This window comes from Enhydra lutris, unplaced genomic scaffold (assembly GCF_002288905.1).
Source record: "Enhydra lutris kenyoni isolate GAN:26980312 unplaced genomic scaffold, ASM228890v2 scaffoldscaffold111, whole genome shotgun sequence".
Lineage (NCBI taxonomy): Eukaryota > Metazoa > Chordata > Mammalia > Carnivora > Mustelidae > Enhydra > Enhydra lutris.
The window spans coordinates 1,730,187-1,747,064 of record NW_019154195.1 but is presented as its reverse complement, the minus strand read 5'-3'; the positions used below and the strand labels follow the sequence as shown (position 1 = coordinate 1,747,064).

The following is a 16,878-nucleotide window of genomic DNA, read 5'->3' as shown; positions in this document are numbered from 1 at the left end:
ATAAAAAGAAATTTAAAGTAAGCACCGTGTGAAAGTCAGGGTGGAACAGGAGATGACAGTGGAATTGTCCTAATTCCCAGGTTGAAGAAGTCGTGCAGTGCCCAACCTGCACACTTGTGCCATTATTAGGTAATGGTCATTAAGACTGTAAGAAAATCACTGTAAGGTGAGTGATGCCTCAATACCCTGATCTTCTTGAGTCCCGATCTCCTCCTTCAGTGACCTTGTCCTGTAAACCACCTTAGCGCTCCTTCCCAGGTCACTCCCTCCACTGGGGTGAGCTCTCCTCTCTATGACATGATCCCAGTAATGCCTTGACCTCACTGGTGCCTAAAATGCATTGGTCCTTCTGCTTTTCTATTGTTCCTCATTGTCCTCCTCTCTCGCTTCCCCTCACCACTGGGGTAAATTCACGGCCTATCTACACCACAAACTCCTCATGCACAACCCAGGGTCCTATCCCTCTGTACCTTCCCTCTCTTCTCCTGCAAAAGTCCACTCACCCACACTTGAGAACAGCTCCCTGCCTTCTCTGTCCTCTCATTCACGCAGCTGAAGGTGGCTGGGCGAACCCCTTCTTTGCTGCTCTGGCTTGAATCATGTCCACCCCCCAAAAGGGTTATGTTAAAATGCTGACCCCCCAGTCCCTGTATAGGCGACCTTATCTAGAAACACAGGGTCTCTGCAGATTATCAAAATGATTAAGCTGAGATCATCAGGGTGGGCTTTCAGCATGAACGGGACCCGTACAAAAGGAGAAATTGACACAGACACACACAGGAGGAAGGATGTGTGAACACTGGAGTCACACTGCCACAGGTCCAGGAGCACCGGAAGCTAGAAGGGAGGCCGACGAGCATCTGCGGAGGGAGCACGGCCCCCCCACACCGTGGTCCCAGACTCTGAGCTGCACACTTCTGCTGCGTAAGCCACTCAGTCTGTGGGACCTTGCGTGACAGTCCTAAAACGAATAGTTTTAAAAAGGTGTATGTCCCTGAGCCTTCTCTCCCCCTTTGAGCCTTCTCTCCCCCTTTGCTCTCCCCTATGTCTATCTTTAAAGTGAAATGTTAAAAAAATATGTATCAGCTTTGACCTTTTTGAAAAAGCGAGATTAAAATAAATGAACATTTTCTTAAAGATGTTATTTGAGGGGCGCCTGGGTGGCTCAGTGGGTTGAGCCTCTGCCTTCGGCTCAGGTCATGATCCCAGGGTCCTGGGATCGAGCCCCGCATCGGGCTCTCTGCTCAGCAGGGAGCCTGCTTCCTCCTCTCTCTGTCTGCCTCTCTGCCTACTTGTGATCTCTCTCTGTCAAATAAATTAAAAAAATCTTTTTTTTAAAAAAAGGATGTTATTTGAGAGAGAGAGAGTGTGTGTGAGCGAGGGGACAGACAGAGGGAGAAAGAAACAGACTCCCTGCTGAACAGGGAGTCCCATATCAGAACTCGATCCCAGGACCCTGGGATCATAACCTGAGCTGAAGGCAAATGTTTATTGACTGAGCCCCCCAGGCACCCCTGATGTGATGCATTTTAATGGGAGACAGGTCCTACAGGAGGCCTGTCCAAGGCCTGTGGATCTGTTTTACCATTTCCTATCGTGTCGGATTCTCTACTATGAGAATGTACCATAAGACAAAGAAAAAAAATTCACGGGGAATGTTTTGAAGAAGCACATTAATAAAAAGTCTTAGGGAAGATCTGGAATGAAAAATCCTGTTTCCTCATCTCAATGAGGGTTTGTGGACTGTCTAAAAATAAATACGTAAGTTAAATGTTATATGTCATTTATATTTCATTAAAACTGGCAAAAATCTAATTTTAAAAAAGTGAAAGTTCTCCAGACAACGAGAACTGACAGACAACTCTAGCAACACCGTTCTTAGCGGGGCCTTAAGCAAGCTGTGGAACCCAATGGGAAACCATCCAGAAGCCTCTCCTTATACGCTCATTAACACTTTCCTCCCTAAAACTTTCCTCCTCCTTATCTTTCAGAATGCTTCCTTCTCAGAGTCACAGCTGTTCCAGTCCTCCCCCACGAAGCCCAGACTCCCGCATTTAACTACCTTCTGGAAACTTCCAGATGGTGCCTAAACGAGAACTCGAATGGCGCGTACCCACGGAAGAGATCCGAAGGCATTCCACCCTACCTGCTCTCCCACATGTTCCGGCGTCTCAATTAAACAGTGACTTGGTGCCTTGTCACTCGGTGTTGAAAACTTTGGTGTCGTGCTTGCCGTTGTTTTGGACTTATAAGTTATAAGCCAATCCTGCTGGCTTTTCTCTTCCAAAAGAGTGGCAATCAGAACACCTCTTGGGCACCTGGTGGCTTAGTCAGTTAGGCGGCTGCCTTCAGCTCAGGTCCTGGGACCAAGTCCCACATCGGCTCCCTGCTCATCGGGGAGTCTGCTTCTCCCTCTCCCTCTGCTGCTCCCCCTGCTTGTGCTCTATCTCTATCAAATAAATAAAATCTTAAAAAAAAAAAAGAACACCTCTTAAGGATCTCCATCACTGTCATCCCTGTCTAAGCCACCTTCATCCACACGTGGGTTACTCTCCCCTCCCCCACGCCTGTCACCTGCTACTTTCCTCTCTACCTCGACTGTCATCTCAACAAAGTCATTCTGTTAAAATGTCAATGGCATCATAGCTACTCTTCTTAAAACCCTCCACTGACTCCACACCACACTCAGAGTGAAGGCAAGATTTTAGCATGGTCTGGGAAGCCCTGCGTGGCCCCAGCCCCACTGGATCTCCAACGGTAGGCCTTGTCCACTCCACTTGAAGCACACTGTGGGCTCCGTGCCAATCCACCCAGGACTGGATATTCCCAGCTCAGCTATTCTGCCCCTGCTGTATCTTCTCTCAAAAACGTTCTTCTCGGGCGCCTGGGTGGCTCAGTGGGTTAAGCCTCTGCCTTCAACTCAGGTCATGATCTCAGGGTGCTGGGATTGAGTCCCGCATCGGGCTCTCTGCTTGGTGGGGAGCCTGCTTCTTCCTCTCTCTCTGCCTGCCTCTCTGTCTACTTGTGATCTCTGTCAAATAAATAAATAAAATCTTTAAAAAAAATTTTTTTATCTTTATCTGCTTGTATCTTTGCCTAATCAACACCTGCTTAGCGTGGCATTCTCTGAAGAACTTTTTTTTGTTTTTAAGATTTCGTTTACTTATTAGAAAGAGAATGACAGTGAGAGAGAGTGTGAGGGGGGAGAGGTCAGTGGGAGAAACAGACTCCCTGCCGAGCAGGTACCGATGTGGGACTCGATCCCGGGACTCCAGGATCACGACCTGAGCAGAAGGCAGCTGCCTAACCAACTGAGCCACCCAGGCGCCCTAAAAAAAGCATTTATAACCAAAACATCCAACCAAAGTCAGCCCCTCCTACCTCTAGGCTGCCTTTTCTTTCATGGCATTATCAATTTCTAGCATACTCGGTAATGAACTTATTCACTGGGTAAGAGTCTGTCTCCTACCAACAGAATGGAAGCCCCAGGGGGGACGTGCATTTTTATTTTGTTAGTAGCTGTATCCCCAGGGACTAGAGCAGTTTCTAGCACCCAGAAGATACTAAAAATATAGATGATAGATAGATGATAGAGAGATAGATACATGAGTAGATGGGTAGAAGGGTGGGTGGGTAGATGGGGGGGGTAGATGGATGGAAGGAGAGATGGATGGATGGATGGATGGATGGATGGATGGGTGGATGGATGGATAGATGGATGGGTGGGTGGATAGATAGATAAATAGATGATACATAGATAATTTGTCAAATGAATGAATCACCTCTATAATTCTCTCGACAGCCTTATGGAGGACGTACATTTTTTTTGTCTCCACTTCACCAATGAAGAAATTGAGTCTTTATGCATCAGTGGTTTTTCAACATTAAATACTGTAGTCCAGGGGCCAAAACTGATCTGACCAAGCTGGTTAGGCTCCATCAGCACCATCATCATCCCTGTGGCTCTTACACAGCCCTTCTCCTGGGTCAGGGTACCCACTGTTCTGCTTTCAACGGCGCCACACTCATAAGAGGTGGGGGGCCATTCCCAGCATCATCCCCATTTTACACACAGGAAAAACTAAGGCACGAGAGCAGACACAGCTCAACCCGGTCACACAGCTGTTACGGCTTAGCCAGGGGCCAAGGTACCAAAGTCAAGCTCCTCCACAGACGCAGCGTTTTTCAGTTGTCTCTAAAGGGGACAGTCTGTGTTAGTGGTGGTGTAATTAAGCCCATTCAGCCTGGCCAGCATATTTTTAATGAGATAAAACAGGACAGACGGGAATGTAATTGTAAAGACAGCAGTGCAAACCGCTATGGAGGATTTCATGCCTGGGGACTTCACCCTTCACCCACATAAGGAGGCAGGCATAAGGGGGGCAAATCGCTGGCCCTGGGGAGTGGGAGGGGAGCACTCAGCAGAAGCCAGTGAAGTCAGGCATGGAGCAAGCCAGGGAGGGGGCGGGGGGCTTTCTGATAACGTCACACCAGCCCTGCTAGGGGCAAAGACAAGGTCACACCAGGCCAGGCTGAGCCAGTGACACTCCTGAACTGCTGTGGGGACACCTTTATATCCCCCACCCTCCTGCCCACCCAGCCAGGCCCTGGAGAGGTGAGGGGACAGCAACCTATCACACGCCTTTTTGCTCCAACAAAATGTCATGCCCTGTACTCCCAGGAGCCCATGGTGCCAGTAGTTTTCCTGGGGACAGGGACCTAAAACTGCATTTCCCGGGGAAGGGGGTGGTGCAGAGAGCCCCAAGCCGGCCCATCCCTGGCTCAGGCCGCCCACTGGAATCCTGTTTTCCCCTATTTTTCAAGGGCAAGGCTTTGTTTGAGCAGATTTTTTTTCCTTCTGTCTGTGAGGCCACAGCGCCACCAAGTGATCAACACGGTACTTTGAGAAAAGAGGACACGTGTCCTTGGAGGTAACAGCAGATCGCAATTCTATTTAGCACAGCTCACATGTGGCCTCTTTCCTTTCCCTCTTTTCAGAGAGAAGACTTACTGGTGATTTCTGTAATTACACTGAGAGCTCACATTCACCTCTGTCCCTCTCCCAGCACACCCTCATCCTTCCGATCTCGCCTCCAGACTCCTGCGATGCCCAGGCCCACGCGGGCGCCTGGCCAGGCTCCAGTCCCTGGGACAGAATGAGACGCCCATTCAGGTGTTTCTGTGCAGACATCTGCAGGAGGTGGCTGACAGCTGGGTCTGATCCCCCCCACCTGCCGTGCGCGTCTGCCTCTGTGTTCAAGTGTCCCCTTCTTACAAGGACACCCGTCATGCTGGATGAAGGCCCTGCCCTAAGGACCTCATTTGACTTGATTACTTCTGCTAAGGATAAAGATCCCGAGTCTAACTAAGGTCACGTTCTGAGATACTGGGGGTTCGGACTCCCAGGCATCTTTCTTTTCTTGGGGGGTGGGGCACAATTCAGCCCATAACAGTTCAATGTAGCTTTGTAAAGAAAACAGTTTTACCGATCATATTTAAAGGAAAAGAATGTGTAAGCTGTTTCATTGTCCTTTTTTTAAAAAAGAGTTCATTTATTTATTTGTCAGAGAGAGAGACACAGCAAGAGAGCACAAGCTGCGGGAGTGGCAGGTAGGGGGAGAGGCAGGCTCCCCGCTGAGCAAGGAGCCTGATGCGGGGACTCAGTCCCAGGACCCTGAGATCATAACCTGAGCTGAAGGCAGACGCTTAACTGACTGAGCCGCCCAGGTGCCCCATTGTCCTTTTTTGAAGAAAACATCCCCTCTCAAGATTTCAGCAAGGGTGGACAAGGGTCCCTAAACACTCACGCACGAACCTAACGTATCACTGTAGTGAAACCGCCACTGTCTTCCATCAGAGAAAAAGCATTAACATTCCTCTTGGCGGCAACGCAGACCATTTCTGATTCTCTTTGGTAAAGCCGCACTTGCCATTGTTTTCTATAAAAAATGAGGCAAATTTTAATTACAAACCTTAATTAGGGAGTCCTGCTTCTGGCCAAGATGGAATAAAAGGGACCAGGTCTCCTCTCTCAGAAACAACCATAAAAGAGGCAAAACACAGTGGTTTTTAAGGCTGTGGACATCAGACTACGAAGGATGGTGATTACTGGCACTTGCAGGAGATGAACGAGGGGAGCCCTAGATCACCCCCGCTTCCTGTCTTCAGAGAGTTTCCAGGTCCTGGTGCAGGGGAGGAACCAGGCAGAGCCGTGGAGACCCCCTGAGCTGAAGCGAGGGAGCTGCATGTCCAGGAAGACCAGGGGGCGAGGGCTGAGGGGACAGAGTCTTGAACAGGATAGAGCAGCAGAGAGAGAGAAGTCCGAGACCCACGAGCCCCCCCCCCCCCCCCCCCGGAGCACTTAGAGCAATGATCTGAGGCTCGGGAAAGGACCACCCAAAGAACTGGTGTAAACAGAACCCAGCCCCCCCACCAGGCAGGGACCCGTGTCAACATAAACACAGACTCTTCCAGCTTTAAAAGAAAAAAAAAGCACAACAGTGACTTCCAACTTCCCTCAGGAAGCATCCTTAGTGTGACCCACAAGAAACTGAATGACCTTCCTCCTCAGCCTCCTCTCTGGGCCGGGCCTCTGCCTCAGCCAGCTGCGGCCACCAGGTCACTGTGTAACAAACAGTCCCTCGCTCCGGGGCCTGCTCTCGGATTTGTATTACTCCTATTAGAGCCCTGAACCACCCTAAGAATTTCTCCCGTTCTGCGCCCACGGTGCTGCGAGGAAGCCCAGGCCAGCCACACCGAGATGTCTGGCCAGCCCCCAGGACACCACCTGGGCAGGAACCCAGGCCCAGACGGACGGTCCTAAATGAGCCCGCGGCGCAGCTGCCGCCGTTTGGGCCGCCTGGGACGAAAGCCCTTGCGGAGCGGGGCGGAGGCCTCCCTCTGCGCCCTGCCTGCCTTCCCGACCCGCAGCGCAGTAAAGCGTTTCTCCTCACGAGGTCCGCGGGCAGAAGGTTCGTCCCTGTACGTGCATCATTGGCCCATTAGGGGTAAAAACAACAACCGCCGCGGACCTCTGAGCTCTTCGCACGGCTCGGAGAACACGTGAGAGGCATTTTTAAATCCTCAAGTAGAAAACTAAACCGGAAAAAACAGCCGTCGGGGTCTTAAGACCACGATCCTTGGATCTTGACGCACGGGTCGGGGCGCCCTGGGAGGCGGGCAGGACGCCGGGCGGCCCTTCGCGCGGCAGGGCCAGGAGCTTCCAGCGGGACGGGGGACACGGCGGCCCGCACAGCTTCCTCCCGGGGAGCGCCTGCGAACACCCGCGGCCCGGGGCGCACGCGGTGGGGCGCGTCCGCTCGCCCAGCCGCCCGCTCTGCTCCGGAGCGGAACGAGGTCGAACTCCGACCGCCGCGGCCCGCGGGTGCTGAGCGCCCGCTCCCGCCCGCGCCGCGCTGTTCGGCGTCCACTGACTTGGCGTCTCTGATCCTCAGCGGCTTCCCCGCGGAGCCGCGGGCCGCCCCGCCCCTGAGGAGGAAGAGTCCCGCCCCCATACTCCTCGTCCCGCCCCCCCACCCGAGCCCTCCGCCCGTCCCTCCGTCCGCAGGGCGGGGGAGCTTCCGGCCCCGGAGCGGCGCCTTCTGGGAATTGTAGTTCTCAGGAGTGGCACACGGGTCCCCGTTGTCCCGCCGCGCACGCGCACTCCGCCTCGGCCCGGTGCTCCGGCCCATCCGGGTGGTCGCGGGCGTGACCGGTACAGCCGGACTGTCCGAGCCACCGCGGGGCCAGGGGCTACTGGGGTCCGCGACGGCTGGAGACCAAGGAGAACCTGACCCGAACCCACGAGCTCAGGGGGATCCCTCCACGGCCTTCCGAGCTGGCGCTGGGAGGCGAGGCATTGGTGTGCGGTGTGCGCGTGCGCGGGTGGGTGTGCGCGCGGGTGTGCTTGTCGCTGTGTCGCTGGACGTTCGTGACTCCCACGGCGGTGTGCATCTGAGTCCCGCCCCGCCTGTCTGCACGTGCGTCACTCCAGAACTTTGTGTGAGTCCGTCCCTCGTGCCGCCGTGTTTGTACCTGCGTGCTCGTGCAGGTGTGAGCCGTGCAGGAGTGAGCCCGTCCGTTTGCGTGAGGGTGACCCTCTCGGCTGAACCCCTGCAGGTGTGTAACTGTGGGTGCAACTCTGCATGTGAGCCCTCCCCCCCCCCCCGTCACTGATCTGCCGGCAGGTGCCCCGTAAAGGGGGAGCAGCCTGCTTAACTGAGCAGATGTCAGCCCTCGGAGACCCGTGCCCATGTGTGCCCACGTGTGGAACCTCTTCTGGGTGTGCAGTGTGTGACTCCACGTGTGTCTGGGTGTGCTGCTGTCCACGGTGTTTTCCGAGGGGCGTGTCTGCCAGCCTGAGTGTGCCTGCGTCCTTCTGCGTCCCTCACCTGGACCGGGAGGGGCGATCTGTGCAGGGGTCGCAGGGTGCATAGGAGATGCCGTGCAAGCCCGGGTCGCTGTGTTTCTGCACATGGGCCAGACGCTGCACATGTGTGACTGTGCGTCTGGGTATGTCACTGTGTGTGGTGTCCCAGTGCACACTGCCTGTGTGAACGGGGCAGCACGTGTGATTCTGTGTGACTCCATGTGTGCCTGCCTGTGGGTATGTCTGTCTCGCCTCTGGTTGCCTGTCTGCCTGCGTGCCCGGGCCAGGACTACCCCGCCCTGCACCCACATGCCCTCTGCCCCAGCATCTTCCTTCACAGCTCCCACTTCTCTCTCACAGGTGCTGACTAGACCCACCGGTGCAGGGTGGCCAGAGCAGGGGTCACAAGCTGAGGGACGTGGACAGGACCCGATGCTCCCAAGACCACAAGGTGGGTACCCCTGCCCTCTCTGGGGACAAAGCTGGGCCTGACTCTGGCCTGACGGCTGCCTGCAGAGACGGCACCAGAACTGGGGCTGGTTCTCACCACTGCACACAAGATCCTGCTTGGTCTGACCCTCACCCCCACATACCTAAGCTCCCCTGCTATCTGCCTCAGTTCTTCTGCTACACACACACACACACACACACACACCCAGCACCTTTGCTTTTCCTCTGTCACCCCAGCCATGGTCCTGCTCAGACCTTTGCCCCTGCTGCACTTGTGGCCCAGAACGCTCACTCCTTCACTTCTGGGTCTGCACTCAGAAGTCTTCTCCCTGAGGCCTGGGCAAAGGCCCTGAGTCAGGAGCGCGCCTGGGATGTTGTAGAACAGGGGGAGGCCCATCGTTGGAGCAGTAGGAGCCCAAGGCAGGCGAGAGCATCAAGGAAAAGCTCTGGAGTCAGGTGGCCCAGGTGTGGGCACTGCCCCTTCTGGGAACGTGACTGAGGAACAGTGAGCTAACACGTGGCAGGAGCTTAAAGGACGCGGGCACGTAGCTCTGTGTCCAACAGGTGCCGGGAATCACCACTGTAACAGTGCAGCCAAGATGGCCACATTCCCGTGCCCTCGAACCCCAGGGCTCTTGGGAAAAAGCAGAGTCCGTGTTCCCAGTTGGTGTTCACAGGCAATGCTGCCAGGCCCCATTCAGGGTGGCACGGTGAACCTTTGCCCCATGTTCACAATCCCTAAAAAACAGATGGTTGAGTCTGCCTGTTTGTAACCTAAATAGCATCGCACCTGATAAATTCTCTGCATCTTACTTTCTCGCCAACACCGTGTATCTAAGGTTCTGAACTGGTGCAGCAGCTGATGGGCGGCCGTGCTCATGCTCTGAAGTACTCCCCTGTATGAATATACCCCTGTCCCTCGGACTGTCCCTGTCCATGGACAGCTGCACGGTTTTCTGGTATCTGGCTGTCACACAGGATCTTAGGCCTCCAGGTACACATGGGAGCAAGAGAAGCTCACATTCCAGAAAATGTAATGATTGGGCTACAGGGAATGTGTGTCTTCAGCTTTCCTCAAAAATCCCAGTGGTTTCTCCAGTGCCCGCTCCCACCACCAGTCTGTTATGCATGGAGTTTGGGAACTCCCTGTCTCTCTGGGTATGATTTTTCTCCAGCAAAGAAAACTCTCAGCTCCGACAGACATAACCAAGTACTACAGACTCAGTGTCTTCGACAACCATCTCCTCACAGTTCTAGAGGCTGGAAGCCAGGGTTAGGGTGTTAGCCAGGTTGGGGTTCTGGTGAGAACCCTCTTCCTGGCTTGGAGGTGGTCTCCTCCTCGCTGTGCCCTCACGAGGTGGAGGGAGCTCTGGTCTCTCTTCATCTTATAAGGACACCGATCCCATCATGGAGGGGCCTCATTATCTCCCAAAGGCCCCTCCCGCAGACACCATCACTTCAGGCTTTAATCTATGAATTTGGTGAGGTGGCCGGACACCTTCTAGCCTGTAGCACCAGGTTGCAAAGATTTAAGGGCTGTCAGGGGGCATCTGGGTGGCTCAGTCAGTTAAGCCTCTGCCTTCAGCTCAGGTCGTGATCCCAGGGTGCTGAGATTAAGTCCTGCCTCAGGCTCCTTGCTCATGTTGGAGCTTGCTTCTCCCTCTCCTCCCCACTCGTGCTGTCTCTCTCTCAAATAAAATCTTTATTTTAAAAAAAAGCTATCAGAGTCCTATTTTTGGAAGGACCTTTTGAAATTGTTTTCAGTTGGTTAAGTCCGTGATTTTCAATCGGGGATCATTTTGACCCTGGGGGGACACCTGGAAATGTCTGGAGACACTTTTGGCAATCACGGGGGGGGGGGGGGGGGGCACAGGACGGCCGGCAACAAAAAACGACCTGACCCCAACTGGCAGGAGTGTGGAGGCTGAGACCCTGCACTTAGCCTTTTCCAGCCCAGGACAAACGACCAACCTGTTTGGTTTTCTTTTCTTTCAGATCCCATCGCGGACACGTGAAGACGGGCAACAGTAGCTCAGGAGGCGGGGATGGAAGGACTCTTGCTTGAGGCCGCCCCCCAGGGCTCCGAGGCGGGAGAAACCTGGCAACCAGAGGGTCAGGTCAGGGAGAGCTGCCTGAAGCAACAGGCCGTGGCCCACGGGGAAGAGCCCACCGGGCGAGCTGTGCGGGCGCAGGATGAGCTCAGCGGGATTCCGGGAACCGGCTCGAGCCCTCCCGGTCCCCAAACCCCCCAAACCGGCAGCGGGCCCCAGAGGCGCGGGGCGCCGAGGAAGAACCGGAAGCAGAAGCAGGCTGAGTCCGCGGCGCAGGAGCGCGGGGGCAGCCCGGGGAAGCCGTGGAAGTGTGGGGACTGCGGCAAGGCCTTCAGCTACTGCTCGGCGTTCACCCTGCACCAAAGAACGCACACCGGGGAGCGGCCGTTCGCGTGCGCCGAGTGCGGCAAGGCCTTCAGCCAGAGCGTGCACCTGACGCTGCACCTGCGCACGCACACGGGCGAGCGGCCCTACGCGTGCCCCGAGTGCGGCAAGGCCTTCAGCCAGGGCTCCTACCTGGCGTCGCACTGGCGCACGCACACGGGCGAGCGGCCGCACCGCTGCGCCGACTGCGGCAAGGCCTTCGCGCGCCCCACGCACCTGGCCCAGCACCGGCGCGTGCACACGGGCGAGCGGCCGTTCGCGTGCGGCCAGTGCGCCAAGGCCTTCCGCAACCGCTCGTCCCTGCTGGAGCACCAGCGCATCCACACGGGCGAGAAGCCGTTCGCGTGCGCGCAGTGCGCCAAGGCCTTCCGCTTCTCGTCGGCGCTCATCCGCCACCAGCGCACGCACACGGCCGAGCGGCCCTACGCCTGCGGCCAGTGCGCCAAGGCCTTCTCGCAGACCGCGCACCTGACGCAGCACCGGCGCGTGCACACGGGCGAGAAGCCGTACGCCTGCCCCGACTGCGGCGCGCCCTTCAGCCAGAGCGCCTCGCTGGCCGAGCACCGGCGCATCCACACGGGCGAGAAGCCGTACGCGTGCGCGCAGTGCGCCAAGGCCTTCACGCAGGTGTCGCACCTGAGCCAGCACCAGCGCGTGCACACGGGCGAGCGGCCCTACGCGTGCCCGGACTGCGGCCGCGCCTTCAGCAACCGCTCGCACCTGCGGCAGCACCAGCTGGCGCACACGGGCGCCAAGCCCTACAGGTGCCTGCAGTGCGGCGTGGCCTTCAGCCACGTGTCCTCCCTCATCGAGCACCAGAAGGTCCACACGGGCGAGAGGCCCTACCGCTGCGCGCAGTGCGGCAAGGCCTTCAGCCAGGGCTCCTCGCTCACGCTGCACCAGCGCACGCACACGGGCGAGCGGCCGTACGCGTGCCCCGAGTGCGGCAAGGCCTTCAGCAACCGCTCCTACCTGATCCAGCACCACATCGTGCACACCGGGGAGAAGCCCTTCGAGTGCGGCGGCTGCGGCAAGGCCTTCAGCTTCTCCTCCGCGCTCATCCGCCACCAGCGCACGCACGCCAGGAAGCCCTGCTCGGGCGGCCGGTGCGGCGACACCGTCGCGCAGCTGCCGCCCCTGACGCGACACCTGAGCTGCCCCCGGGAGGAGACGCGGGTTGGCGGCGGGGACGTGGCGGGCCCGGCGGCCGGCGGGCGGGCGGACAGCAGCTGACGTGTGGCGCGCGCCCCCGCTAGCCCGGCGGCGCGCCCGCGCGCGTTCACGGCGCACTTCCGGCTCAGGGGCGCGCCGCCCCGCTCCCTGGGCCGCCCGCCCTCGGAAAGGCGCAGGGACTCGCCCGAGGTCACACCGGGAGGGAGTCCCCGGGCGGGACTCGACCCCGCGTCTGGCAGACTGCTCCCCCCGCCACACCCCCCCGCGGCCTTCTGGTTCAGAGTGAGGAATGTGACCCGAGACAGGAGACCCAAAGAAGTGTCCGTGCGTCCCTAGCGAGCCTTTAGTTGAAGGTTTTGTGACCGAGTCGGCATTTGTTCAATAAATTTAGCTGCGTAGAAGGTTCAGCTCCTTTGGGGAAGTGGGCGTGTTAACGAGGGAGCAGCGTCTGAAGGACAGACGCGTCCGCAAACAGCGCTGCCCAGGTGAGGACGGGCCGGAGGACAGGTTCCAGACGAGGCCTCTCCCTTGACAGACCCGAGGGAGTGGACCCCGGCCTTTTCCAGCGCGAGGACGCACTCTCCCCTGCTCCAGCTTTCTCTGCCCCCAGCTCACAACCCTCCCCGCAGGTTAGCAGTTGCTGTGTAACATCCTCCCGAGTGCACTTGTCCCTTTAATGCTGTCCATGCGGGGTGTTTCCCTTGGTCTGGACCAGGCTCAGTCGACCCTGGCTGGACTCACTGACACGTCTGTGGTCAGCAGACGGTTGGATGGGGGCTGGCTGTCCAGGGCTGCTCCGCTGGGCCAACGTCGCTGTCTTCCTCAGGAGGCACATCCGACCTGGCTTCGTGCTCCCAGCACTAGCAGGAATTTGGGAGAGTGGGCCCACACGAGCACCGCTTCCTGCCTCTGACCTTGACCTTGTCGAGTTTGCCTCTAGACCTATCAGCCAAAGCGAGCATCATAGCCAACCCTGGGGGCAGTGTAGGAAGGGCCTTCTCAACGGTGTGATGAGACAGAAGACAAGAGTCACCTACTATCTCCACGAGGTAATTTATGGCCGTACACATGATCTCTACAAAATTACACTGTGGGTAACACATTTCTTGGGTCCACAATTAGCAAATTAAAAAAAAAATCCTACCCCTATCTTCCTCCATACCCTCTAACCAACAAGTCCCCCCTTCCCTAGAAGCAACCATTCTTGAGTTTCCTGGTATCTTTCCAGCATCTTCTATGCATATAGAAACAAATATTTATGTGGATATTTGTAAAAAGATGCACAGCACACCTTTCCGTACAGCAGCACACGGCACACAGCTTCCCACCTCTTATTATTTTATATCTGGAAGCGCCTTGTACCATTAGACAAGAGAACAGGTGTTCCTGTTTCACAAGTTTTGGGCATCAGATTTCATGGGTATCACTTATGATTCTTTTGATCTCACTGTGATGTGTTCAGCTCCAGAAAAGAAAAAAATCATGGGAAAAATATTTTTCGGTTAGGAATTTTTTTTTACAAGGTTGACCAATAAAGTGTCCTGTATCATGGGACAACGTAAAACCCCTCCTGCATAAAAACGAACCCCCCACATTAAATAATTTTGTGAGATTTTTCATTTATACAAAAAAGGTATAATAAATGCCCATATGCCCATCCAATTTGAATGTCTTAAGAATACTATCTTAATAGAATATGAACACAATACCCAAAAATGTCTTCATAACAGCATTTGCCATATTTTATGATACATATTTGCTTTTAGAATGGGTCATGAAAATATGTCCATATTTTTTTCCTGGTCTATTTTCAAGTAAATTGCAGACATGGTATCACTTTATTGCTAAATACCTTAGTTTGTATCTCCTTAGGAAAAGAAAAAATAGCCTCTATAAAACCACAATATCGTCACACCTGGTGAAAGATTAATTTCTGGATGTCATCCAGTGTCTATTCCATATTCAGATTTCCTTTCCTGAAAAAGTTTGAAAAAGGGATGTAATTTGTCAAAAAATAATGTCAAGCCTTGAAAATAAAGACAAATGATCTTTAATGTGTACAAGGAGGAGGGAAGCTAAAACAGCGACACAGACACATAAATACAAAGACATCTGTCTTCCTGCCCCACAGCTTCCTTGGCTCTTAGTCCTAACAAGGAAGCTGGCGAAGGGCCAAGGAGGACAGGATGTGTGCCGTTACTTTTGCCCTGGCATTACCTACACAGGTCTCGGCACGCAGTAGGTCCTCAGGAAATCTCACATGAATAGACAAATGAGTGAAAAATCCCCGACCTGTCTTAGAGTCAAGACTCATGGTATCTTGAGTCTTCTCTGTGCTCCAGACAGCACCCAGGCCTCTGCACAGAGGAGATCCTTATGAAGTACTGGGTGACTAGTTTTAACATCCCAGCATTGGCCCTGGAGTCATTCAAGGCCAGAGGCCACACAGTTGCTTCCTCCCTGTACCCAGGCATCATCCAGCCCAAGCACCAGCACACAGTAGGTCCTTAGGAGATATACATTAATAGGCCAGGTAAATTAATGAATAAGTGAACATCCTTAGCACCAGCCCTGAATCAGAGAGCATGCGTCCTCATTCCCTCCTGGAATCCAAACTGTCTGGCCCAACCCTCAGCACATAGTAGGTCCTTAAGAAGCTCCAGGTGACAATAATTGTACATACCAGCATCAACCCTGGAGTCATTCAGAGTCAGGGATGACACAGCCAGTTCATCCCTATGCCCCGGATGTCGCGGCCGGCGCGACAACACGACCAGGGTCGAGAGAGCAAGAGGATGGTGAGACAAAGACGAGACGCAAAGAAATGGGGACAGGAGGGGCAAAGTGGATGATGTCCAAGCTGTGCCAATTTTATTCAAGGCTGTGAGGCATTATATAGCTAACAGAAACAATTATAAGGAAGTATCTATTTTTAGCTGATTACTAAAGAATTTGCAACATGCACAGAAAACCCTTCAAGCTTTCCCATTATCTATTTCCCAAGGACTAATAGCAGACGCTCTGACGCCAGTGGTCTCTGTCTTCAGATAATTCTTGAACCAGGTGCACTATCTTCAAAGTGGCTCAAGACATAGTTTATGGCCCATGCAAGGACAGCACAATCCCACAATGGTTTAATGAGCAGGCCTGTTTTGCCCATTCCAGATAAGCACATGCAGGCAACCACGTCAGCGAGTCTTAGGATCCATAGCTCAGGCCCTTTCTCAAGCGCTGCTCAACTTTTCCACCCACACGGCTATTAGCCCCTGGGCTTCAAGGAGGCGCGAGTTGGGGCCTGGTTTGGTCTCTTGACTCTAGCCCAGTCCGCGGCTGCCTACACCCAGACATCTCCCAACTCAAGTGTCAGCACACAGAAGGTCCTCAAGAAATAGAGTGAATGAATAGTTGAACATGCCCAGCCCCAACCCTACAACCATTCAGGGCCATGGGCCACACAGTCTGACTCCGCTTTCTGACCTTCACCCAGCTGAGGTGCTCTGCACACAGTAGGTCTTCAGGGAGTGCTGGGTGAATGGATGAATGAGTGCAATGGGACCCTCGTTTACAGACATAGGCCCGAGTTCAGTCACCACAGAGACCAGGGGAAACTTGCCCTTTAGGGCAGAAAGGATGGAGGTCCGGGACTCTGAGAATGGGCGGGACCATATTTGCCAACTTAAGTGATGTTCCCTCCCCCACCCCGCACACAATGTGTTCCCCAGATACTTTATACAGATACTTCCCTGGGTCCAACACGTCCCATTCCAGGAGGGAACAGAGCAGCTTCAAGAGCATGGGGGAGTGGGTCGGAAAGGTGTGGGGTCCCACCAGCTGGCATGGAGAGTTCCCAGGAAACACAAGCTGAACTCTGCAGCCCCCTCCCCCAATTCAACCTTCCCAGGACTCAGTTCCCCCAGGAAGACCCAGCAGAGGAGGACAGACCAGAACCTCATGAACCCATAACTGTCCATTGGTTATACAGGCTATGCAGAGAGTGACCAGTGGAGGGAGGTGCTATTTGCAGACGGTGGTGGAGGCTTGTCTGAGGAGACGTTGGAGCAGAGCACTGCAGGAGGTGAGGGGGCCACCTCAGCTTCTGGGGAAAGAGCATTCCAGGAAGAGGCCCATTCCAGAGTCAGTGCAAAGGTCTGGAGGCAGGCACATGATGGGTTTGTTCAAACATCAGAAGGCCAGTGCAGATGGGATGGAGGGAGGGGTGCAAGCGCAGGCCAGTTCCCTCAGGGATGGGCGGCCACTGTGAGGAATTTGACTTTCACCTGCTGAACTGAGTGGGTTAGGAATGGTCTTAATTACGGTTTTATGGGACCCATCCGGTCTTGGAGAATGGAACATCACGGTTGGTGGGTGGATACTTCCATCATCAATGAAATGAGGTTCTGGCATGTGATAGAATCCAAATGAATGACCACTGCTTATATGATTTACATTATT

The 16,878-nt window shown here is 54.8% G+C and overlaps 1 protein-coding gene across 2 annotated transcripts; it reads left to right on the top strand.

The window, feature by feature from the left end:
• The first annotated feature begins 7,782 nt into the window (after positions 1–7,782).
• Positions 7,783–12,486, top strand: LOC111139546 (zinc finger protein 835). 2 transcript variants are annotated; one of them, XM_022491854.1, is made up of 3 exons: positions 7,783–7,861; positions 8,729–8,819; positions 10,814–12,486. In XM_022491854.1, the coding sequence occupies exon 3, from the start codon at positions 10,864–10,866 to the stop codon at positions 12,484–12,486; it is 1,623 nt and encodes a 540-aa protein (XP_022347562.1). In that variant the 5' UTR covers positions 7,783–7,861; positions 8,729–8,819; positions 10,814–10,863. The 2 variants fall into 2 exon arrangements, with proteins under 2 accessions (XP_022347562.1, XP_022347561.1); XM_022491853.1 differs by having other exon boundaries at positions 7,783–7,884.
• Positions 12,487–16,878: the final 4,392 nt, after the last annotated feature.

Coding starts and splice junctions, on each gene's coding strand:
- LOC111139546 (XM_022491854.1), top strand. CDS start 10,864: ATGGAAGGACTCTTGCTTGAGGCCGCCCCCCAGGGCTCCGAGGCGGGA.